At 39.0% G+C, this 26750-nt stretch overlaps 2 protein-coding genes across 5 annotated transcripts in view; one reads left to right on the top strand and one right to left on the bottom strand.

The window, feature by feature from the left end:
- The window catches only part of LOC137596185 (neurobeachin-like), a 196958-nt gene extending 193724 nt beyond the window's left edge, over positions 1–3234 (top strand). Inside the window, 6 exon segments of the mRNA XM_068316497.1 lie at positions 328–399; positions 402–428; positions 961–1157; positions 1512–1553; positions 1556–1665; positions 3095–3234. Coding sequence (XP_068172598.1) covers positions 328–399; positions 402–428; positions 961–1157; positions 1512–1553; positions 1556–1665; positions 3095–3185 — 539 coding nt within the window. The 3' untranslated portion in view covers positions 3186–3234.
- A 3063-nt stretch (positions 3235–6297) lies between these two features.
- dclk1b (doublecortin-like kinase 1b) lies at positions 6298–25857 on the bottom strand. Of its 4 annotated transcripts, none has more exons than XM_068316647.1 (16): positions 25718–25857; positions 24573–24956; positions 24005–24351; positions 14676–14775; positions 13584–13700; positions 13306–13403; positions 12153–12240; positions 11896–12065; positions 10386–10505; positions 9701–9847; positions 9117–9250; positions 8889–8966; positions 8662–8758; positions 8452–8532; positions 8255–8368; positions 6298–6503 (listed from the first exon to the last, which is right to left on the bottom strand). In XM_068316647.1, exons 2-16 carry the CDS (start codon positions 24931–24933, stop codon positions 6309–6311), a joined length of 2247 nt encoding a protein of 748 aa, XP_068172748.1. In that variant the 5' UTR covers positions 24934–24956; positions 25718–25857; the 3' UTR covers positions 6298–6308. The 4 variants fall into 4 exon arrangements, with proteins under 4 accessions (XP_068172748.1, XP_068172750.1, XP_068172749.1 ...); XM_068316649.1 differs by having other exon boundaries at positions 8662–8755; XM_068316648.1 differs by having other exon boundaries at positions 13309–13403.
- Between the last annotated feature and the right edge of the window lie 893 nt (positions 25858–26750).

Below are 26750 nucleotides of genomic sequence, written 5' to 3'. Positions count from 1 at the left end.
CCCCTAACTAACCTCTCCCCCGGCCATCATCAATCATGTGACACACATGATAAAATCAAGTGGTCCGACTGCCGTCAGTGGGCATCCTTGAATTTCATGACAATTCAAAGAGATCGTCCTGCCAGCAGATTTGTGCAATAATCATTGTAGTTGTTTTTATAGCATTATTATTTTGTGTTGATCACTGCACAGAAATCCAAATTCACCAATACAGCATATTGATTGATATAACAGATTACACCATGAAATGCAATACAGGTTTCCAGATTTTATAGGTAATGTTTTTGGATAGTAACTATATTAATGCCATTGTGTATCATCTTTTAGGTGACTACCCAGCCCCAAGAGCAGTTCTGACAGGTCATGACCAGGAAGTTGTGTGTGTATCAGTATGTGCAGAGCTGGTCTGGTCATCAGTGGAGCCAAAGGTCAGCTCTCTCTCTCTCTCTCTCTCTCTCTCTTCTCTCTCTCTCTCTCTCTCTCTCTCTCTCTCTCTCTCTCTCTCTCTCTCTCTCTCTCTCTCTCTCTCTCTCTCTCTCTCTCTCTCTCTCTCTCTCTCTCTCTCTCTCTCTCTCTCTCTCTCTCTCTCTCTCTCTCTCTCTCTCTCTCCTCTCTCTCTCTCTCTCCTCTCTCTCTCTCTCCTCTCTCTCTCTCTCTCTCTCTCTCTCTCTCTCTCTCTCCTCTCTCTCTCTCTCTCTCTCTCTCTCTCTCTCTCTCTCTCTCTCTCTCTCTCTCTCTCTCTCTCTCCTCTCTCTCTCTCTCTCTCTCTCTCTCTCTCCTCTCTCTCTCCTCTCTCTCTCTCTCTCTCTCTCCACACTGTTAGAATAGAGGAAGTCATTTGGTCATACATATCACAGGTTAACAATGTATTACCAGCCCACAGCAGGGCCAGTACTGTCAAAATATCTAAGATATGCTACTGAGTTTGTCTGAGTTTGTCTGTGGGTGTTCTTGCTGCAGAGGGTCCATGTCTGGTCCACACCATCACAGGGGACCTGTTGCGGGCTCTAGAGGGGCCAGATCACTATCAGCGTCCACGTCTCATCACAGTGTCCAGTGAGGGCCACTGCATCATCTACTATGAGAGAGGCCGCTTCTGCAACTTCAGCATCAATGGGAAATTGCTAGCACAGATGGAAGTCAATGACTCCACCAGGGTGAGCTGATATTTGCTTTAACGTTGTCATTCTGCACTGTGATATGGCTATACCTTTGTTCAACATTGAATGAAATAAGAGTCTTAAAGGATTTTGACTAATATATATTATTTAATATACACAAGTTCATTAATACCCCCAGTCTAGTGATCCTAATACAGTAATCCATCTTCAATTGTCACGTATCTATAAGAGCACTTTGCTGTGGCATGTGATTCTACAATGCCCCTGCAACCACAAATGCCTTCCACATGTAGCATTCTCTCTCTCAGTGACATAGTTACAGATACATTTTCCTAGAAGGCATAGAAAGGTTTGAAGTGGACATTGAACCAGTCTTATCTTTCCCTGCAGGCTTTTCTCCTGAGCAGCGATGGCCACAACCTGGTCACAGGTCGGGGATAATTGGTGTGGTGGAGGTGTGGCAGGCTTGTGACTTTAAACAGCTCTACATCTACCCTGGGTGTGATGCTGGTGTCCGAGCCATGGATCTGTCACATGATCAACGGTCAGAGCAATCATTTGTACGCTAGCAAGTTGGACTCCAAACAATGTGCTAAGACACATTAACAAATCGTTTCTGAGTCATATTTTATAAATGTCTTATGTTGGCCTGAATTCAGGAAGTAAACATTTTTAATTAATTCATCTCTACCATTTACATAAGAAACATAGATATTATTTATACCAAAACATTTCTTAATGTTTTGGCCATTTTAGTTTATGATAAACAGAGCATGAGGGGGCTGTGCTGGTCCTGACAGGATCATTGTGTGCTTATCTGCCTATTTGGTTTGTGTGTATGTGTGAGCTCACAAGCAAATCTGTGTATGTGTGCGTGCTCATGTGGACGTTCCCTCATTTTCAGCATTGTTATGTATGTGCAGACCGAGGTGAAATCCTTGTGTTTCATGGTTGTCACTGTGCATTTTGGTTACTGGAACATCCAGCATCCTTTTCGTTTTAAATAGAACTTAGTTGCCATAGAAACAAAAATTACCAAGGTATCTTTTGCGAATCCACTCATTTTGGATAAAGAGACAACAGCAACCACACATGCATAATGCACGAGTCCTCTGGCAGGTCAGCAGTATGTTTTCAACGTTTTCATTCTCCAAGAATCCTCAGGAGTCATAATGGGTGTCTGGATGGCAGCGCAGAGGCGTCGGTGTTAACTCTGGGGCTGTAAGCCTTGCATCATTATGTGACTCTGGCAGTTAAGAGAGGTTGCAGAGTCTGATCATTCAAACTGCACATCAAGCTACAGGCCAAATCCGTCCCCGCACTCACCGTTTGTTCTACAACAGCGACCTCCTTCTTTAACAACCTAAACCAGAGGATAATATGCTAACAGAAGCACTACATGCTTTTTAACATTGGTTAACAAATCTCTTCAACTGATCAATATCTTAATAACCACTTGCTTAAGGTGTATTTTGTTTCTTCATTAGTTTGATATCTGGAAACACAAGAGAGCCCTACACCAACTCCAATTATGACAAGGCATTATGATTCATCTCTGTTCATTGTGCATTCAGAGTTTTAGCCCTTGGGGTGTAGCAGTATAAGACCATCCTGTGAAATCAGCTGCTTTTCCTACATACCATTCAGCCATTGACACAAGAGCAAAGGGGTTGCAAGAATTCTCTGGGAGTCAACGGTCAACTTCAGTTCTCAGAGGAACTCAGTAATTTACTGACATAGCCCGAATGACCTCCTGTGTTTGTTTCATTCATCACTTTCCACATTTTAACAATATCTTCATATGCATGGAAATAATCTTTTACAGTAAATATAAATACTGTACACCACTGATGTTTCAATGATATGTATAAACATAAAATGATAAGAATTTATTTGCAGTATTAGTTTGTGATTTTGTATTCTTCAGATAATGTTTGCTGACAATGGAATCTTGTGGTTTTGCTTCTCTACAGGACTTTGGTCACAGGCATGGTGTCTGGCAGTATTGTGGCATTTAACATTGATTTCAACCGGTGGCACTGTGAGCATCAAAACAGGTACTGACCAGAAGGAGACCCACGTGTGTTGAGACTTCGGATGAATGCTGACTAACCAGTGACCGAGGTGTGTCCACAGAGAGCAGAACACATCCAGTGTATCCAGTGGACTGATGGACAACAGCGTGGGGACACCAGTGAAGAACATGAAGCACAAACAAGTGGTCCTTTGGCCTCTGAGAAAAAGTGTTGCTGGACCTTTTGGACACATTTTCCATTGGTTTCGTGTATCACCTGAGCGCCAGCTGATGCATTTCCCCAAGTGAGTCCAGCTGGTCTGTTGTTGAGGGCAAGAACGGACTGACATTAGCCAAATTTTAAGTCTAAAAAGCATACTTAATGTGAGTTTTTAAATTCAAATTGTGAATATATGCAACTAAATGAGTCCTGTTAGAACATTTATATGACATTTGTACAGCGAATACTCACTTTTCTAAGAAGAAACCTGTAAATAAATAAAGACTAAGATACATATCTAAAAGATGTTAGACTAGGCTCCATGTCTCCAAGGTTTTCATCATGTGACTATGACTTAATGTCATCGTAGCATTTCAGATATTTGTTGGTTAGTAAAACATGTATATTGTTGGCTCATCATTATTGATTCTCTGTGGCGACCCCTGAAGGGCAAAGCCGAAAGGAAAATAAGAATGGTTTGCTCATCATTAGTAAAAGTGGTCAAAAGTTAATGTGTGGAAAAACAAGATGTTCATTGTTTCTTTGTTGTGTTGGTCTATATGGAAGTCAAACTGTGTGAGCTTAGTCTCTTGTGAAATATGTTTTTGATCATTGTGTCATTAAAAAAATAAAGGAATGACACTTCCATAATTATTTTAAATTGAGGACTCATTTATTGATGGCAAAGACCTTAAACTATTGTACTTCAAGATCTCTAAACGAGTCACGTTGGACATTTGGAAACAAAATCTCTAAATGAGTCAAGTGGGACATTTGGAGAAAGAATCCATCTTTTTGTTTGACTGAATATTTTGTTCTTTCCCACAACATATCCAGAAGGAGAGATACCAGATGTCTGATACTGTAGTATGTTTTTTTTACTGTAAAGTTGTTTGTTGTAAAGCTGTAAGACATTTTATTAATGACACATCTTTTAAAAGCATTCTAAGAATGTTGTCACTGCAACAGGCTTTGAGTTTGAATTTAGAATCTAGTAATGTACTATACCACCTAACCTAGAGCTGTTTTGCATGCTAAGATACTGAAGGCTTTGGGTTTACTTTGCCTTCAAATGAAATCATAGTTCAAATCAGAAAATCAATCTGATTTCATGCTTATTATTAGACATGAAATTTGTATATTTTAGTTTTATTTCTTTTGCATATGTTTACATTTTGTGATATTAAAATTGATCATTTATTTAACAAAACTGAAAAAATACTGATTGTGTCAACATTTACATGACCCATACTTTCATGTATGTATTAATGTAAATATGGACAACAATTCATTTATGTATGAGTGAATCCATGATGTACACGAGTTTTTTGAAGCTAATATGTTGTTTGATTATACTGCCATCTGCTGTCCATTAGCTGCCGTAGCGGTGAGAGTCGTCTTCCAGAAACTGTTAAATTCTGACACATAATTTAATTCAATCATTTATTTTTTTTTAAGGATTTGATTTCTTAACAGTAAATTGTTTTGGAATTTTGCTTTCTAACTATAGCAATACACTTCTCTCATGAATTGAAAAAGAGAATGGTAATTTTTTGTTCTTAGATCTTTAGGGTAATTGGAAAATGAATGAATAAAATACAGCATTAGCATTCTTCTCCTGCTTCCACATAACACTGACATTCTTAGTTGTCGTTGAGTACCATTTGTCACACTATAAATGAACATGACATTTTTTTAAACCAAACACTCACAAAAGGTCAAGAAAATCTTGAAGTCCTTGTGCTTTTAGTTCATTCACCTCTACTCAAAAGCCCTTTAACCATAAAATGACTTATGCAATGTTCTCTTAATATATGTATTTTCAAATCTGAACTGGATTGTGGTATGCTTTTAGTCTTATTTGAATTGCAATCCCATAGACAGCACACCTAGACAGGCATGGTTTCATATATGAAACCGAAGGGCAGAATGGCTGATCACTACACATGCAGATTACAATAAATGACGATCAGACATTGGAAGTACTGCTATGTTGACAAAAAATTAACTTGTTTTTTTGCTTCATTTCATTTCTCCCAGATTCCAGGAGAAAAAAAAACACATGTTACACCAGAGCTTAGTGCGCCTATCTGAAAGAGAGGTGTGTCAGCTGGGTGCCAATATCGCCTGCAACAGATCCATTCTTGCTCATTCCAGCATTCTGAAGGAGGTACTGAAAAAATACTGTGCTAAATGGGCAGTACATCTAATTGCACTTAAATCAATATGTATAAAGGCAAGGCTTTAAACATGCACTTACTATCAGCTACACGGCACTGACATTCATCTGTACAACGGCTGAAATGTAAACATCCTCAAAGGCATAAGACAAAAGCAGTGTTTAAATAATAACAAACATAGGATGGATATCAGTCAAATATTAGCACCCTCAATTCTGTTAAAGAGACATGATACTTGGTGGTAGGGAATTATTTGTCTTACACAGAATATGTTTAGTACAATTATGGTAAAAGATAACAGCATCTCTTTAGTTTCATAGGTCCTCTTAAAAAACTGAATCTAAGGTTGATGCGCCAGAAACGTAAGCTCCACAGCAAAGTATTCTCTATGTCAAATACCTGAAAGATGGCTCTCAGAAACCTTTGCATCTAAATTAATATCCTAATGATTTCTTGTTGCACTACACAATCCTTACCACTAGAGGGTGCTACAATACTACAATGAATCAGTGCTTGCTGTACAGAAAAAAGGCTTACATAGGTTGGTGGCTTCTGTGGAAGGAAAGGGAAAACGTGGATATTTTTGCATGCTCAATGCATTTTGCAAATAAAATTCAAGACATGTATCTGTAAAAAAAACAACAACAGATACAGATATGTATGTAGCCTGTGAATTTCCATGTCAGCATACTGAACCCGATGTTAGGCATTTGCATTTTGCCCTCCGGCCTCTACCAATGTCTTTTTCAGGTGTGATTAGTGCTGTAGTACAGTTAGAACGGAGAGATGGGTGAACGGACGGTGTCTGCTGAACCTGGAGAATAGTCCTCGGACTCAGGTGTGAACTCAGTTGGGGAGAGGCCAAAGTTGGCACCAGCACCAGTACTGTGAGGGAGTCGGGGAGCAAGCATCACATCCTGGTGGCGTCTTCTTCTGAAAACTTGCTTCTCTTTATCAAGTGCCGTGGTCTGAGAGAAGGTGACACAACAGCTTACTGTTTGATTCTCCACTCAACTATTGAAATGAGGAGTGGTATTCTCTTACACAAAAGTGAGATACTTTGAATGTTAGCCGAGAAGATGTTAGCATATAGTCCCACACTAAATTGTGATTGCTAAGAGACTGTAATGTCTTGCGATCAAGAGAAATTAACATTATCTTGAGACAGGATAAGGAAAGACAACAAAAAGGCTTCTGCAGTGCCAGGCATATAAAATGTTTGTGATATCACTGCTTGCATTTCACTTTTGTCACAAAATATAGTTGCCCAATGAGTAAACTTAAAATTAATTTAATGTGAGTTTTTTTAAAACAGATTGAGTAAATAGCAAAATTGACTGCATGACTAGGCAAGAGGAAACAGCCACTGCACCAGTAAGATTAAGTGAAATCACTAAATAATGGATTTGATGAGGTGAATAAGTACGAGGCATGAAAACCCTGATGATGATTGGGAAGTGGGGACTGCCAGCACTCTGCCACAGCATACTAGATGATATGTGATACCTTATCCAGTACAATTCTGGATGCTGGTAGGGGCCCAAAGACCCTAAACTCTGGATGGTTAACTCTGGGTCCAGCTAAGATGAGAGAGACAAGTGAAACTCAGAGGATCACCTTCAACTTATAGGATCATGGACCTGATTAGCACCAAGGGACCCAGCTCTAAACCTGTGTTTAAATTGCTATGATGGGGAAAAATAATTCTCAAAAATATTTCACAACTGATTGCTTGCCTACAAAGTAAAAAATAGCATAAAATACTCAGGATCCCCATTCACAATTGGGGTATAAGTTGTTCTATTTATTGCATTTCTGAGAAAAACTTCAATTTTGGAAACCATGAAATAAATAACGTGTTATAATTTTAAAGGATGAAAAAAAATGTAAACACTATTCAAGTTTTGTCACAAAGAAAATCATCAGAGATAAATCTCACTCACAGTATGAGCCTAATTTTAAATTATAACCATGTCAAAAGCAAAATATGCAAATTATGGAAAAACATGTTCTTCTGCATTTCTTAATTACGAAAGGCAGAAGTTCAGTTGGTTATTGTTTGCATGAAAAATAATAAGCAGTCTTTTTTATTTTTTTTGCTCCAGAAACAAAACGCATAGGTCGAACATTAAATCCTTTTGTCATCCTTGAATTTGTGGTATGGGGTCATAAAAAGCAGAATTAGTGACAGACCAATTCAACCAATTCCCTCCCAAATCAAAGTTAAGTAATAATAGAATTACTAATGTAGGATTCCCAAATAAATAATTTATATTCCCGTTTGCTGTGCAAATTAAGTTCAGCTTTAAAACTACTGAAGAAAAGTTATCTAACAAAACCAAAAAATTGTAGTTCCACTTTGTTATTTGTCAGAGCGCTGGCAGTCCATCGATAAAAGGGGGATGACAGATCACAGCACACATGCAAGAACACCTGGCAGCAAGAAGCAGATGTATGAATGTGATGAATGTGTCTGCAAAATACATTAGAGAAGTAATTTATATATGAAGAACATGACAAATGATGATGATAATCAAATGTAAACATTTTTGGCTTCAACTGAAAGCCATTTAAAATATATTCAAACAAAAAAAATGTATAAAGATTTACACTCAAAAAATAGGTGCCTATAACATTGTCATCAACAATCATAATGCACAGTCACACTGTAAATAAGCATGATGTAATCTGCAAATGGCCATGCAATGTTAGAGCTTACTGAAATTACAGACACTCCTGCTGCGGTGCTGTTGAGTTTGGCCTCCGTGTTGAAGTGCTTCTTGATCTTCCCAGCCACAGGCAGCTGGTGTTCATTCTCTGTCATGCCATCATCCTGCGAAGTCCAAACGAAAAATCCTGTCACTCTTCCTGCTGCACATGCTACTGTTAGCTCTTTGTTAAAAATGCTGAACTTACATTGACCCATGGGTGATCAAGCACCTGCACAGCCGTATATCTCTGATCAACCTCCATCTGCAGCATCCCAGTAATCAGGAGCTAGAGAATCATCACATATAGTCACTAGTATCCACTATAACAATTAAATCTGACATACCAGAGCATCAGACCGCTGACAGATTTTGGTATTTTACATGGAGTATAACTGTGGCACCTCCTGACACCAACCTTGGCGGTGTCAGACACGTTGTCCCAGCTTGGTGCGGGGAAATCAAGCACACCTCTCAAAATCTGTTCAAAAAGAGCCTCCTGATCTCCACCGCTGCTGTTGAAATGAAGTCACATACTAGTTTGGGATGTGATGGGGTAGACATTTTGACTGATGTAATTCAAACAAATTAAATAGAACGGTGTTGGTAAAACATCATATGTATCTTTGATACAGTAGTACTTACCTACGAAATGGAGGAAACCCACATAGCAGAATGTAAGTGATGACACCAGCTGCCCAAATGTCAACCTTGAGGCCATACCTGGCATAGGACATTATACACGAAAATACCAGGAGAGAGAGACTCTTAATTACAGTGAAGAATTAATGCAGTAGTTTTGATTGTGAAATTACTAATTGACTTCCTAATCGGGCTTCAGGTGACTAAGATGATGCAACTCCTTTGACTCACCCTGTTTCAGCGATGATCTCCGGAGCTACATAGGTGGGCGTGCCACACACAGTAAAGAGGGGCCCATTGACAACAGTGGCCAACCCAAAATCCCCCAGTTTAAGAGATTTACTATCATCATGGTGTTCATAAACCTGTGGAACAGAAACAGCGAGGAAAAGTGAAACAGCAACACAAAGTTATAATAAATGTTATGAGTTAAAAAAACCCAGGGAAGAAAAACTACAGTAAAAACAGACCATTAAGAAATAGTACTTAAAAAGAAAATAAAAAAATATTTCAAAACTAATTGATAAATGCTATTAATGATCAGTGTCAGACTCGACAGAGAGGACATGTGGGAAACCTTACCATGAAATGACCACAGGGAAACAATGGTGCAGTAAATACTGTGTGGAAATGTGTGAAGTCATTTGAGAGTCTTAATAGCTGTATTTACAGATTTCACTTGACTTCATGTTTGTTGTAAATGCAAACTACAACCTATAAATAAAACTACAAGAACATTAACTATGAACACATATGACAACTGAATATGGAAAGCTTTCAGTATGGCCAGAGAATAATTGTAGTGTCATATTTACCAGCAGGTTTTCTGGTTTAATGTCTCTGTGGACGATATTGAGACTGTGCAGGTACTTGATGGCACTTGCCAAATTGAACAGCATACAGCTGGCATCTCGCTCGGTGTATTTGTTAGAGGACGTGATTGCATCGAAAAGATCACCACCCTGGAGCAAAAGGTATTTGAGATGGGAAAGAAAGTTTGGGGAAATCATGTTAGATAATAGAAACACATGAAAAAAAAATATATATATACTGTATATACAAACACATTGCCAAAAGTATTCGCTCTCCTGCTTTCACATGAACTTGACATTCCATTATTAATCCCAGGGGTTCAACATGACATTGGCCCATCATTTGCAGCTATTACAGCTTGAACTCTTCTTGGAAGGCTTTCCACAAGCCTTAGGAGTGTGTTTATGGGAATTTTTGATCATTCTTCCAGAAGCGGATTTGTGAGGCCACACACCTCAGTATCTGCTGACCATGCTCCGTCAGTTTACCTAGCCTACCACTTTGTGGCTGAGTTTCTGTTGTTTCCACACCCTAACTTCATAAGATATAGCTGACAGTTGACTGTGGAATATTTTGGAGCGAGGAAATTATCACAACTGGATTTGTTGTACAGATGGCATTCTATCACACTTCAACAATTCAGCAACCTGCAGAATTTGAGCTTGACATTTAAAGAAAAACTAGTACCTTAACCAACTCCATTACAAGATAGAGGTCACTATAGGTGTCCATTTCCTCAATCACAAGTACGATGTTGGGGTGTTTCACACGTCGCAGAATTGAAACCTCACTCTGGATCATGTGCTCCTGGTTAACAATGAGGTTTAAACACAAGAAAGCATGTAATCATTGCATCATGAAAAGAATGAACAACAACATGATACTGGAGAGTCTCATTTTTTAGAAGTAATGCCCAAGAACAAGCCTGCTTCAGAAATAAGATGAAATAATTTCTGTATCAGTGTTACAACTGCACTAGGTTCATCTGGTGGTGTTATACTTTAAAAAAAAAACTTTTTTAATGTGCCAGTATTATACTCTCAGAGCGCTAGCACCATCTGCTGACCAATGGCAACAGGAGGCGGGACGGCACAGGCAGCAGGGTTTCAACATGTGGTTAGCGGTGCTTTGTCCATACTGTGATCATACCACTGATCTAGTTTTTGAAAATATGAGGATGAATATGGCGTAGCAATGATTCAACTTTGCCTGACAGCTCTTGCTGACGTTTAGGCCACTTTTTGCCCGGTCTTTTTGCCAGAGTGCAACTGAGATATGGCTTGAAAAGCAGGAATCTGATCTGGAAATGTAAGTCGTCAGAGAACTCAGTTGCCTTTATAGAAAATGCAGTCACTAGAGAATTACTCTATATGCTAATAAAAAATACTGGCAAATCACAATGTGTGGCCCTATCACTTGATACTTGTCTGTGTCACAATGACAATCTAATTCATCGAGGAAATTCAAAAGTAAATTGTTAATCCCAGGGGTGTGTCCTCCCACCTCGGTTGTTTTCTACAACACTTCATGGCCAGTACATGACATGTCATGTACTTTAAGGAACCAGGTTTAAGAAGTATCTCTTACAGCTGATGCTCCTGTGTTGCTTAAAAATAACACTGTTGTGAACTAACTGAAGTATTATTATTTTGAAACTGCTATGATCGATCTTTATGTTGATGCTGTTTGTAAAAAAATCTCACCAATGCCTGAATTTTTTTTTTTTATTGCAAGTATTGTGTGGCCAAAATAAAATGTTTTTCGTAGTTTCATTGACTTTTTCCTCACATTTGTCTTTGCCAGCTGGTTTGGATTACAAACCCTCAAGAATAAAAGCTGGCTGTAGGGTGTCATAAAAGCATGTAGTAAAATTGCAACCATGTCCTTAAATGGCGTTCCATATCTGTATGTGATCAGGTCTTTGAATGAGGCCCAGTCATTCTACCCCCACCCCTTTCAATGCCATTACTTCACATATAATTAACAACATGCTCATTTAACAAGATAAAAAAACTCTTTTGCTGCCATTGGCATCATAAAAGATTCATGGTAAAATCTATTAACATCCTTTTTACTCATATTTTTTGTCTCACAATTGTTTAAAAAGACTACAAATGAGGACATCCTTTAAACCACTGCATAACAGTGGTTTAAAAACGTCTTATGACTAAAGTCAGCTGATGAACAGCAGGCTCACCTTTCCCCTGCACTTATCTTTGTTGATGATCTTGAGAGCATATTCTCTTCCAGTGGATCTCTCCACACACTCTCTGATCACAGCAAAGTTTCCATCCCCTAAAATCCTCCCAACTTTGTACCTCTCTGCTATGGAGGCAGGGACTGACGGATACTCGTCCATGGGCTCAGCTGTGGAGCAAAACAAAAGAAGTTCTTTCACGTAAAGGTTGGGATAAAGCAGTTCATACTTGACACAATATCCATTGTGTGGCTTGCCTTCGCTTCCAGGCCCATCTCCCTCATCCATTGAGCTGCAAACCTTTGTAGAAGCTAAAGAAAGTGAAGAACCGCTGTGTTGAGAACTCTGGAATGAAGGGACAGCCATGGAGTGAGAAGGACAGACAAATTGATGCCCTTGTCTTACAGAGACTTCAAAGAAGGCAGGCATTGTAAAAATGAGATTACAGAGAGCATACACAAAGCTTGTTTGTTCCACTCTGCAGTATGCAGTTAAAATCTGATAGGAATAAATCAAGCGTGGTAAAACATCCATAATAAAAAAGAGTGGCATGTGGATTAATAATATTAATATTCTCCATCACAGCCACAATGCCAAACCAGCCAGCCTTATGATTCAATACTAATTGTACCACTGCAGAATGGACTGTTCTTAAAAATATGAAAATGTTCTTGTTCTCCCCATGCAGTAATACATTGTGATGGTCTTGCATAAGAGAGGTATCAAGGTCCTTGATACATGAGACTGTAAAACCTTTTAAAAAAAAAAAGTAAGTGATCTCAGTTACAAATTATTTTTTCGTATTCAGTTCAAAAAAACACAGTGCAAAGAAAATTTTTCTAAAGCTGTAACTATCAAATTTGTTGAGTTTTAGAACTATAATCCTTATTTTGAAAATCTGGGATAGAAGCAACAAAGACTGTGGATCAATCAAACACATGTGACTGTATTACAGGTAAAGAGGTTAACTACTACCAAGTGACAGAATTTATACATTTATATATTTTCTGATGAGGGTTTTTCCCGTATCCTTCTGACCTTATTGCTGTGTGTGGCCAGTTCTCCGCCAATATAGCCTTAAGTTAGCTTGTAAATAATGTAACTCAAAAGTGTGGTAGACTTTTCTTTCACGACACACACACTTCATTTCAGCACTCCGGGGTGTCCTACCAGTGCTTTTCTTTCAGACAAAAACAATATATACACAGATGGCCTTAGCGGTACAAACAATACCAGTAAGTGTTGCAGTCAAACCAAACAGGAAGGTTAGTAATTTACAGTGAGACGCAGCTTTAAAATATTCAAATCTAAATGTGAGAAAATAATAATCTCATTAAACAAAATTACAATGAAGGAGAACATTCATAAATAAAAACCCTCAAGAACGTATTGATGGAACATCCATTTTACCACCTGTCGTCTTCGTAGGCTAGCTGGACTGGTTGGAGATGGGCTTGGAGACTTTCCAGATCGAGGTGTGGACAGCTGACTGCCTGCAGTGCCATTTGCTAATGATCCACCGAACAAGGAAGAAAACAATCGGCACAAATTGGAAATATCATAGTAACAAACTAAATGTAATCATAATATTATTCAAAAGACTTTCTAAAATAGAGTTAATAGATTTCAAACAATTCAGTTACCTCTCTTGGCATCAGATTATAAAGCAAACTCACTCAAACACACACCTGAGCTATTGGAAGATGGAGACTTGCTCCTGCTGGATATGCCTCCACCTCTTGGGGAAGAACGACCTTGCAAAGACGGGAGCCGGCCGTAGGATGCAGACTTTGCCACCCTACATTCTGTACAGAGAAAGAAAGAAAATAAAAAGAAAGAAAATCTTTTCACTTCTTGAAAAAAATACATCAACTTTACAATTTCATTCAGGTTTTGTGACAATTTAAAGTTCTGTGTAAGTAATATGAGGAAAAGGCATTCAGCAAGAGCTCAAACGACTGGGAACACACAGTAAGATGTACCAGCACTGTGACTCCATTAATAAGTATTATTTTATATTGGTTACAAAGTCAATGACAGCACAGCCGTGAACTGAATAGTGGTGTCCTATCTATTTTGTCTGGAACATTAATCACACACACACACACACACACACACACACACACACACACACACACACACACACACACACACACACACACACACACACACACACACACACACACACACACACACACACACACACACACACACACGGTGTATAACAGCAAGAAAACTAGGTCAGGTGAATAAATGAAGGTAATGATTCCATCTGTATTCATTGTGAAGCCAATTTCTAGTTCAGTACTTCCAACAAAACCTTTAACATTGGAAAAATTCACGTGTTTCGTGTCACTAACTCACTCACTTATTTATGACAATTTTATTAAAATTCTGTAAGTAATTCTCCAAGACTCCAAGACTATATGAAGCAGCTCCATTGTGAATCTGTAACATGAGACTGATGTATTAGGCAAAGTCACACCAATTACAATTAATTTTGGGCCTAAAATAACAACTTCTAGTCAGACCACCACCCACTTTCAAAATAAGCACCACCTCCCCAACAAGTACAAGTACAAACAAAGACCATTTATACTGTTGTACTGGCATATACGGGAACAGTCACAGCAATAGAGAGAATACTATGACTGCAAACCTGCTGGAGGCATAAAAATAATCATTCCACATTTGATTTGATTCAGGATTTAGTTACCAGTGTCATTCCTCACCCTCCCTAACAAATGATGCAAGTGTGGGAGAAATGACACAACACTTACCACCTTCATCTAAGTTGAAGTCATCCTGATAACGGAACTTGTCAGGGCCACAGGCAAAGAATATATCATCATCCCCAAAAAAGTCCTGAAGACAGGTGACCTGGAAAAAATTAACAAAGAGCACCATTGTCATGACACCAGAATTGTGCTAAAATATACACGCATGAATTTCTCAAGATCCGCATGTATTACTAAAAGAAAGAAGTTTAGTTGTTCCTGCAATGTGTGACTGTTACTGGTTACATTTAAACATTTTCCCAAATTAAAATAATTTTAAATGGACATGCTTAATATTACCAAGTATCATCCCTTACGTTCCCAAATACCCAAAGAAGCCTCTCATTAAATAAAGATGAATGCTTGACTTTTGTGAAAAAATATTTTTAACAGTTATATCCTTTAAATAATCATCTGTTAAATGCTAAAATGCATTTTATGTTGACACCATGGAGATAAAACAAATAGAAAGGACAAAAGTTCCTAAACACTTGTCGACCGAGTTTTTCACCTGGCACATCTCATCTGCTCCTCCCTCACCAGCTATCTGTCATCGTCTCACCTCTCAGTGTATTTCGTCTGTGTAATGGATTTCTGGTTATGCTGTGGCACAGAAGGCAGCATATAATTCCTCAAATTGATGCATGAACATCAAGAGTGTACCAGAAATACAGTTTTCCAATATATCTGAAATATAATGCCATAAACTACTTGAAACATGACAAACTGAATCTACAAAACAAACCTAAAAAGCAAAAGCTTAACAATAGAAAGGAGGTTAAGTGTCACCTGCATCCAGAGGATGGCTGCAATTCTTTTGATAATTTAGTTTAAAAAATGGCCACTTTTTGTGTGAAATCTATAAAAGACAAATTGAAATATAATCCCATTCACTTTTCTAAACAAAGCCAGGAATGTAGCTCAGGGGTAGGGCGGATACTTTACATGTATGCTGCTCAGGATTATTGACCAGTCCCAAACCCGGATAAATACGGGCAGAAAGGGCACCCAGCTTAAAAACATTGCCAAAAAAATATAAGTGTTCATCTAAAATGGAAAAAGAATGAAATGGTATGGCGGTCCCCAAATGGACAAGCCAAAAGGAAGTTTTTACTTTTCTAAATAGAAATGACATGCTGCTCTCATTAGAACAGAAGAAAATCACAGCGGACTGCGATAAATAAATGAAACTGCTGACAAAGTCCTGACCTTCTCTTCAAAGGAGAATATTGATGCATTAAAAGCACCAGGTAGAGTCGAATTTAGTCCTCCTTCTTTCATTTCCTTTGCAGAAAAGTAAAATCAGCAAAAGAAATGTGATCTGTGAGCAAAAGGGAATTTACTGTCTTGAATTAGTTGAACAGTTAGACAGATTATACTATTAATTTACTTTAAAAATCATGATTAAACATGCTTATTTAGGTATGTAAAGGAAGTACTGTTGAATACTGGAGACTGGTTGTTTTATTCCAACGTTAATGAGAACAACAAGGTTTAGAAAAAAAAAAGAAAAATAAAGAGAGGCAAACCAATCATCTCATGTGTCCATGCATTATTCATTGTGTCATTAAAAAGCATGCAGAACTCAGCAGGAGTCTAATAAGATGACCAGAGTACTGAGACATAGAGCAGACCTTTGTACATTTACGTTATGTTAATATCTGGCAATAGCCAAATGTAGCCACCAGGCGGCACAAGCCAGTGTCTTATTGTGCCAGTCCCAAGCCAGGATAAATACAGAGGGTTGTGTCAGGAAAGGCATCCGATGTAAAACTTTTACCAAATAAAACATGCGAATCAAATCTATGACTTCCATACCGGATTGGTCGAGGCCCATGTTAACAAAGACTGCCATCAGTGCTGTTCACTTACAGGGTGCCGGTGAAAATTGGACTACTGTTGGTCGAAGAAGGAGAGGAGGGAAGTGTGTTTGTAGGAAGAGAGAGAAGAGGAACGCCAAGAGTATGGGACTGAGAGTAGGGACGTTGAATGTTGGAACTATGACAGAAAAAAGTACAGATTTGGTTGACTACATGCAGTGGAGGAAGGTAGACATACTGTGTGTGGAACGGTAACAAGGTTAGAAGTTTAGGGCCAGGGTTCAAGTTGTTCTATCACGGTGTAGATAGGAAGAGAAATGGAGTAGGAGTTATCTTGAAGGAGGACTTTGTTAGGAATGTCCAGCAGGTAAAAAGAGTGTCGGATAGAGTGATGAGTCTGAAGCTAGAAATCGAAGGTGTGATGTTCAATATTTTTAGTGGGTATACTCCCCAGGTAGGATGTGAGCTGGAGGAGAATTCTGGTTCGACTTCAATGAAGTGATGCAGAGCATACCCAGACGTGAGAGAGTTGTTATTGGTGCAGACTTCAATAGACATGTTGGTGCAGGCAACAGAGGTGATGATGAGGTGCTGGGCAGGTTTGGTATCCAGGACAGGAATGCAGATGGACAGATGGTGGTTGACTTTGCAAAAAGTATGGAAATGGCTATAGTGATTACTTTCATCCAGAAGAGGCAGGAACATAGGGTGACCTATAAGAGTGGAGGTAGGAGCACACAGGTAGACTACATCTTGTGTAGACGGTGTAACCTGAAGAGGATCAGGGACTGCAAAGTAGTGGTAGGCGAGAGTGTAGCCAAACTGCATAGGATGGTGGTGTGTAGGATGACTCTGGGTGGTCATGAGGTGCTTCCAGATGACTAGACAACTACTGCTAATGTGATCAGGGATACAGGTAGGAGAGTACTTGTGTCATCTGGAAGGAAATGAGATAAGGAGACTTGGTGGTGGAATGAAGAGGTACAGGAGTATATACAGTGGGACACTGACACGACCGAGGAGAGTAGACAGGAGTACAGGGAGATGCAGCATAAAGTGAAAGTAGAGCTAGCAAAGGCCAAGCAAGGGGCTAAAGATTATATGTATGCTAGGTTGGACAGGAAGGAGCGAAAGACTGATCTATGATCTACAGGTTGGCAAGACAGAGATAGGAAGGACGTGCAGCAGGTTAGGGTGATTAAGGATAGATATGGAAGTCTATTGACAGGTGCCAGTAGTGTGATGGGAAAATGGAAAGAGTACTTTGAAAGGTTCATGAACGAGGAAAATGAGAGAGAGAAAAAAGACTAGAATAGGTGGCTGTTGTGGACCAGGAAGTAGCAAAGATTAGTCAAGATGAAGTGAGGAGGGCATTTACGAGGATGAAGAGTGGAAAGGCACTCGGTCCTGATGATATACCTGTGGAGGTGTGGACGTGTCTAGGAGAAGTGGCAGTAGAGTTTCTGACCGGGCTGTTCAACAGGATCTTAGATAGTGAGAAGATGCCTGAGGAATGGAGGAGAAGTATGCTGGTGCCCATTTTTAAGAACAAGGGAGATGTGCAGAGTTGTGGCAACTACACAGGAATAAGGCTGATGAGCCATACAATGAAGTTATGGGAAAGAGTAGTGGAAGCTAGACTAAGGGCAGAAGTGAGCATTTGTGAGCAGCAGTGTGGTTTCATGCCAAAGAAGAGTACTACAGATGCAGTATTTGCTTTAAGGATGTTTATAGAGAAGTACAGAGAAGGCCAGAGGGAGCTGCATTGTATTTTTGTAGACCTGGAGAAAGCTTATGACAGGGGGACCAGAGAGGAACTGTGGTATTGTATGAGGACGTCTGGAGTGGCAAACAAGTATATTAAACAGCGCACGACATGTATGAGGACTGTAAGACAGTGGTGGGATGTGTTGTAGGTGTGACAGAGGAGTTCAAGGTGGGGGGGGGGCTGTATCAGGGATCAGCTCTGAGCACCTTCTTGTTCGTTATGTTGATGGGCAGGCTGACAGATGAGGTTAGACAGGAATCTCCATGGACTATGATGTTTGCAGATGACATTGTGATCTGTAGTGAAAGCAGGGAACAGGTGGAGGAGAAGCTAGAGAGGTGGAGATTTGTTCTGGAAAGGAGAGGAATTAAGGTTAGCCACAGTAAGATGGAGTACATGTGTGTGAATGAGAAGGACCCAAGTGGAAGAGTGAGGTTACAGGGAGAAGAGATCAAGAAGGTGGAGGATTTTAAGTACTTAGGGTCAACAGTCCAGAGCAATGGAGAGTGTGGAAAAGAGGTGAAGAAGCATGTACAGGCAAGAGGGAACGGGTGGAGAAAAGAGTCAGGTGTGATGTGTGATAGAAGAGTGTCAGCTAAAATGAAAGGAAAGATGTACAAAACTGTGGTGAGACCAATAATGTTGTGTGGTCTAGAGACAGTGTCACCGAGGAAAAGACAGACAGAGCTGGAGGTAGCAGAGATGAAGATGCTGAGGTTCTCTTTGGGAGTGATCAGGATAGATAGGATCAGGAATGAGTAAATCACAGGGACAGCACATGTTAGAGATTTTGGAGATAAAGTCAGAGAGGCCAGACTGAGATGGTTTGGACATGTCCAGATGGGAGATATTGAATACATTGGTATAAGGATGCTAAGTTTTGAACTGACAGGCAGGAGGCCTAGAGGAAGCCCAAAGAGGAGGTTTATGGATGTAGTGAAAGAGGACATGAAGGTAGTTGGTGTGAGAGAAGAGGATGCAGAAGACAGGGTTAGATGGAGGAAACTGAGTTGCTGTGGCAACCCCTGAAGGGAAAAGCCAAAAACAGAAGAAGAAGAATCCCCTTTCCAATGTTCCAGTGTGAGATTATTTTTTTGGGGAAATTAAACACATGGAGCTTTAATCTTCTAACAGTGGTCAAAAATAAAAAGCTGAAATGCACACCAACGGGTTGGTTTATCAGTAAAATGCAGAATGAGCACTTTCAAACAGTCAATTTGGAATCCAGCCATGTGATATAAAAATAAATACAGTACTGTGCACATAGGGGGGGGGGGGGCTTAACATGGCCCTATTCTCTAGACACCACCCCTGATGTACCCTGCCCCACAACAGATCATAAAGGGAAAACAGCTGCACAACCGTTGCCAAGGCGACCGAATCTGAGATGAGTTTGACATTATGAGAGGGACGTAGCTACTTTAAAAAAATCTGCTCTCAGATTTTATCTGGAACATTGAACTGGACAAAAAGCAGACAACAGAAGACTATCTCCCTCTCACAATAGAACACTAGAACAGCCAGTCACTGTGATGATGCAAGTTTAAGCCTGGATTCAAACACTGGGTGGATGTCACCTACATAATCTCTGTCCTTACATAAAAAGCGCCACAAAATATTAAACTTAAAATCTTTAATGTGTAAATCCAGACAGAAATAAGTATCAGATGTTAGCCGTGTGCTCAAATACTTCTGTTGGCTCAGTGACACAGCAGCTCCATCAGGCCTACCATCCCCCTAACACACTCAGGCACAAACACACTTGTGGTCCAGGAGCATCCTGTGCAAATATTGATCATTATTTCAACTGTAATTTCCTCTAGCCCACGGATTCCTGAAGACAAACAAAAAACATTTATGCTATGTAGGACATACAGTTTGATCAGTTTTCCCCACAAAGAGGCAGGCAGTAAAATATATCTAGTTCTTATTTTTCATGATTGTTTCACACTGTATCGATTTGTTTTAGCAGTTGTGTCAATTGTTGCTGTAAGTCATCTTCACATATTTCACTTTATATCTGCATTACCATAATAGCTCAGTGGTCCAGTAAAAAGAGGAGATGATGTAACACACAAACAAAAATAGTATACATATTATATATACACAGGTATATATACGTATAGGTATATATATATATATATACATATATATACACGTATATATACATATATATACATAGACATACATATATATATACATATATATACATACACATATACACACACACATATATATATATATATATATATATATACATATATATATATATATACATATATATATATATATATATATATACATACACATATATACATACCTGTATATACATACATAGTTGCCCACAAGTCTGCTGGAATACGCTCCAGCAACCACCGTAACCCGCAAAAAGCAGAAGAAGCAGGTAAGAAGATGAATGAATACATCATTGTATGTGCAATTGCTTCTGAATAATATCAAATAACTAGCAATAGTTGGGTTTTTTTGGCATTTAATGTTAAATTTAAATGTAAATGTAATGAGTCTACTGCTAATAGCCATTGTGTATGCTACTCCTTCCTGATAGGATCGAAGATGTCTACATTTGTTGTAATTGATTTACTAAAGTGCACAATGTAATCAGTTTGTGACACCTTTCTTTTCTGAGCAGCTGTGGTATGTGTTTAGACCACTGAATTCATTGTGGACACACACAGGCCACACCAGGATATGGTAGTCACAGCGGAAAAAATGAAATGTAAAATGATTTGGTTTACCAAAACCCGAAAACCACTTCTCCACTTTTGACAACTTTGAAGCAGACTGGGCTGTTTATCACATCTACTGAGATTATTTTTTGTCGCCATGAAATAAACCTTCACATTTGCATATTCATCCCAAGTCATCCCCTGTCCCCCTATTGACATGAAGAAGTAAGTGTGCAGCAAAGACAAACATCCATTACAGACGTTTGGAATGCTGTGGGAGACGTTTGCTCAGACACACACATAAATATTGATTGGTACATCCCATACAATCATGTTGTCTTTCCTTAAAGGCTCTCCCAGGTACATGATCTGTACCTCTGTTCTAGTTTTACATTTAGAGGGCATAAAGTTGTTTCATTAATCAGTCAAGTGAGAAGGATGAAAACTGTAACTTTGGTCTCAATCTCAATACAATACTGAGTATATTGGAAGGATTACAAAAATTAAAAAAAATAAAATAAACAGCAAGCAGAACCACTAATAGCAGCATAAATTATGAGTTAAAAATAAATGCGAATACAAAAGAAATCATCTGCCAATTGTGTTTGTAGTAATGGAAAGGAATTTGGAAATTCACAAGGCTGATAGAAGAAATACTTTAGAAAGATTTGAAGCATGCTTAGGCTACTTTATTGATCTGATGCATTTTACAAGACTAAGGATCCTGCTACACAAATTTCCACCGACTGTCATTATTTCTGGGCCAAAATCTCAAGCAGGTCATTCACCAAAGATTAAACTCCCATGAAATCAGGGTCTTTGATAACAACAGGAGCTTTTGTGGCCATCTGGAGCCACACCAAGCCAAAACTGCAAAACCCAGAGAAATGAGCTTCGTTTCCCACCACACAACTATCCATCTTACTGTTAGGGAAGGTGTAGCTGACATTAAAACCACTCAGCTGGAGATAATGTTTGGCAATTACTGTGTGACCGTTACAGAACTATAGAACGATACCACCATGTCCTATACATTTAAGCTCTGCCAAAAAAAAAAGGTCTTAAATAATCAGATGTGTTTATTAGTGTAAAAATCATTTGTATTCTTTTGTTCCTCCATTCACTATCACAGAAGGAATCATATCCTTGGTGCATACATGTGATTCATCTAGCCACCAAAAGGGCAAGAGATGCTGCTATAGCAGGGGTCCTCTCATGCTACACCTACAGTCCTGACACCTCTACTGCACTGCTCTGCCGCAGAGGCTGTTCCTTAGCAACCAGCTCAGGAAACCATGTCGCCGATGGAACCATCAGAGGGGGAAAAAAAATCCTCATTATATTTTGTGATGGGATGAGAGAGTTCATGATGGGCTTTAAATTTCCTACTGATTAAATTTTAAGTGTTAAAAAACAAATAATTAAAAATAAAATATGTGATGTTCTACCATATCATCCCATGAAAGCATCCTATAATTTGGATAACATCCTGGAGTGTTACTTGACTTAAGGGTACAATGTGATATGAAATAACAACCCTTATCCAGCTTGTTACTGAGGTGGCAAGACAATGCCAACCAGCACAGCACCGACTTGGTGAATAAAGTGTAATGTATTACAGTTTGGTAAGAATATAACATGGAGTCCTAGAAGCCTGTTTTTTGTAAAGCAATTAGAACATATTCCCAGTTGACCTCAACAGACCCCTCTAATGTCGGAGACAAAGTTGTACTTCTTCTAAAAGCTCAAAATTCACTCACTGTGCTCAAGATAATCATGCAATGACTGTTAACATGTGCAAGGGCTGTTGCATGCTGCAATAAGCCTTGTATGTGGAAAAAAAGAACAAACTAACTTCAAATTAAACTTAATTCATCTCAATAAAACACATGGCCAAGTTATGAACAGATGTATAACAGACGTGCAGTCTTTCTTTGACTTCTATCCAAGAAAAGCATCTAGATGTACCACCAAATGATGCATCAGTGGTGGAGAAAAACAACTTAGATAATGGAACTCTCTTAGAACACGTGTACTGATTGTACACTAAAGAACTAGTTCTATCACTTTCAGAAAAACATTCTAAATAAGCAAAACATGCAGGTTACATAAATGGGTTTACATCGCTAGAATAGAAATTACGTTATTTTTTCACTTATACACGTGAACTAATGTTGACTGCAAACCATTGGATTTTGATTGTTATTGCAGATACAATCAAAACCAAGTAGTACAATAACAGCAAAATATTCCCTGACAACTTAATAAAGCAACTCAGACTTTACTTTGTGCATAATGCTGCTTTGCTGTTTGCCACGAAACCATGACCTTTTAAAGTAAAACAGAATATAGTAAGCAGCATACTTTCTGTCTGTAGAAGAAGCACTGAAAATACATATACTGGGCACTGCAGACAAAAAAATGACCGTAATCACAAGAGACAATGGTAATCTGAAAGTTCTAGTGTGTGGGGTTTGAGTTAGTGTTAGAGTTAAATGAAAAGCCCTTGTGTCACCTTTCCCTACAGCAACCACTAAATGTGAGAAAGGTCCTCTCTGAAAACAGAGATTGGTATGTTATTTTTGAGCTCCGTAGAAAAACAGTAGAACCCAGTGCATAAGAGGACCTAGTGTGATTATAGATAAGGTTATGATAAATGTGAGTTTCACATGACTGAATAAGAGCTAATAATGAATATTGGATTCCTTTTCTGACTGTGAAGCTTGCAACCTGGATCTTAAAGCATATTCAATTGATTGTCATGGTTTTTATGGCTGCATTATAGATGTAACAACAGAGATATATTATAAGTATGTTACTTGTGATCACATGAAATCAGAATATGAGTTTGACATTTTTGCCATACTGAATGTTTCATTAATGCATATCAATTGAGTACATTTTAGTTTTGTTGTAAACTTCCAAAGACACCAATTAATTTGAATATTCTCCAGTGTGCCTGCATTTGGGGACACGATTTCCTCAATAGCTTAGGTTTTTTTTAAAAAGTAGCATAATGGAAGGTCACAGGCTCAACAATAGGAACATGATACATACCGGCTTGCCGTCAACAGTATATAGCCTTTTGACAACTCCAGAGTCCAGCTTAACAGCATCTGTGATGTCAGTCATGACTTGCTCAAAGGAGTGTGCAGTCTTCTTGTTGAGTAAGATTCGTACAGCCTTCCGAGGCTTTACTCCACTGCGGACAATAGTTACTAATTTGGGCTTAATAAAGTTCCTTCCATCTTTGGTTTCTATGGATCCAGACTTCGCACTGGCGAGGGAAGCAGGGTCACGGTTGGACACAGCAGTCCGAGCACCAACTGACCAGTTGGGGTTTGTGTTCTTTGTGTAGTCCAGCATCTTGTAGGGCTCTACAGATGCACAAACATAGCTGTCTCCTGTGGAAAGTTAAGAGACATCAAGATTTTCACCAACAAAATTTGAAAATACACAAAAAGCACCAATATTCAGGACTTCTTAATGATAGCTACTTCTGTGCTATAACACTGTGGATGGCATGAGTGATTTATTTGATCTGCATTAGATTTAAAGTTTAATTAGTACAGCCTGTGACTCAACTGACCTCACATTATAAAATATAAAACGTAACACTTCTCACCTTCCACCAGCTGGTCCAAGCTGGTGATCTTTGTCAACCCATCAACACTATAAATGGTTCGTACTCCTTGTGGCAGATTCACATTATCTGACAGAGACCTTGTGAGGTCAGCCAAGAGCGCTTCCATGGACCTAAATCTATCCTGAGAAATGGCATAGACAATCCCTTTGAAGTAGCGGTCCCCATTGCGGTAGAAACGAATCTTCTTGGCCTTCTTTTCTGAGCTCAGTGCTTGCAGTGTCCTGGTCCTGTACAGACTGCAGTGAGCGCTATGCGTGGGACTCGGAAGACCATTCCCTCTGGATCCCCTTCGTGTATACCTCTCAGCCTTGTCCCGCTCATCGAAGTGCTCCAGCTCCATGACTGTGCAGTGCTGTTATAACCCTAAACAAGACAAGCACATTGCTTACTTGTAAGATGCTCTGAACACATGACAGAATTTAGGCCCTGTCCAGTTACTCTCCTCATACTGCTCACAGGTATATTGGAATGTGGCCTGTCAGTCCATGTATCTTTTGGCTTGATTTTCTTTTTATAAAAATTATAAAAAAGCACAGAGTTCCCATTGTACAGTGCTGCCACAGGTATAGTCTGCCAGTCGGGCGGGGACCATGCCGCTACATTTTACAACTATGTTTTGTATCAAGATGACAACATCCACTCCAAAATGAAACCAACCCCTTTTTCTTTAAGATCTGAGTGATTTCTATTTGTCTTATACATTGAATTTTTTTTTTTAAATCATATTGCTTTATTCACATTTCACTCTTCACTTTTTACCTACAAAAACCAAAATACCCTGTTTTCATTTTAGATGTACTGTATTTGATAGTGAAAACAAAAATCAAATAACCACTTTTGATATCCGTTTCTAGGAGGAAAATCAATTGACCAGAATTCACACGGACCCATGTCACACCCATTCCCTGCTCCATGATGTGTCTCAATTCTATCTTTGTGAAGCAAAGAGAGTAACACACATTTGCAGTGGATAGCTCTACACCAACACTATACACCTTTACAGAGCACTTGGATGCAAGATTTTTTTATTATTTTTTTTAACAGATGGACGACTGAAATCAATATTACACAGCAAGAAATCGGTACAGATACATGGATTTCCTTGTTCTGGTGCAGCCGCTTACCTTTGAAGTGAGGACCGGACGGATGAAGTGGAGCGTGTATCTATAGGAGGAACTTGTTCCAATGGATCAGTTATTCATTTGGTGGCTTGAATAAACCACGCGTCCCTTTGTTGGCCCTGTGATCGTGCTGCCTGCCTGCCTGCCTGCCTACCGTATGTCTACGCTGCTCACATGCAGAGAGGAGGCAGGGCTGGAGCCGGTGTCCCCCACCCTCCCCATCTCTCCTGTCATTGCGGTGATTTACACCGGACCGCTCGGTTGTCAGTGGTGTGGGTTGCAGAGGCATACACTGACAGTGTGTTTATCTGTGCATCATTTAAAAGAAAAAATATATATAGTATAATATTGTATAAGGTTTATTGCATTTTAGGATTAAACTAATCTCATCCTGCAGATGCACAAATGCGTGTTATGTAATGTTAGATTTAATCCGTAATTATGAAATAATTTTATAGATATATGCGTGATATATATGATATGATATATATATATAGATCGTTTCCATGTTGTCTTCAGGACGCATCGGAAACGGGATGAAACGTGAAAGGAGGATTTGAACGTATGGCCGTGATTTTTCTTTAATCTTATGAACATGCATTCAAATTTACTGATTCGTACAGCAGGTGCTTTCATTGGAAAAGGTACGTGAAAGAATGACGTGTAAAAAAAAAAAGACACAAATTACACTTAATTAACAAACATACGAGTGAGTATCAAAAGTCCGTTTATAGGCTGATAGCGTTATTAAAGTAAAGCATGGGTGATTTGTGTTGGTCTTCCTTAATGATAGATAGATAGATAGATGAAGTGTCTACATACAATTTTAATTCAACCAGAATAATATCAACACAGTATTTTTTGTTTTGTTTTTGCAGGATTACCAGGCTGGAGTTGTCAGTCACTCCATACGCTGTCAATTTGTCATCATCATCATCATCATCATCATCATCATCATCATCATCATCATCATCATCATCATCATCGTCGTCGTCGTCGTCATCGTCATCGTCAACATATAACAAAGGTAAAATAA

Source organism: Antennarius striatus, chromosome 6, assembly GCF_040054535.1.
Source record: "Antennarius striatus isolate MH-2024 chromosome 6, ASM4005453v1, whole genome shotgun sequence".
Classification (NCBI taxonomy): Eukaryota; Metazoa; Chordata; class Actinopteri; order Lophiiformes; family Antennariidae; genus Antennarius; species Antennarius striatus.
The sequence above is the reverse complement of the archived record's forward strand: the minus strand, read 5'-3'. Positions and strand labels throughout refer to the sequence as shown.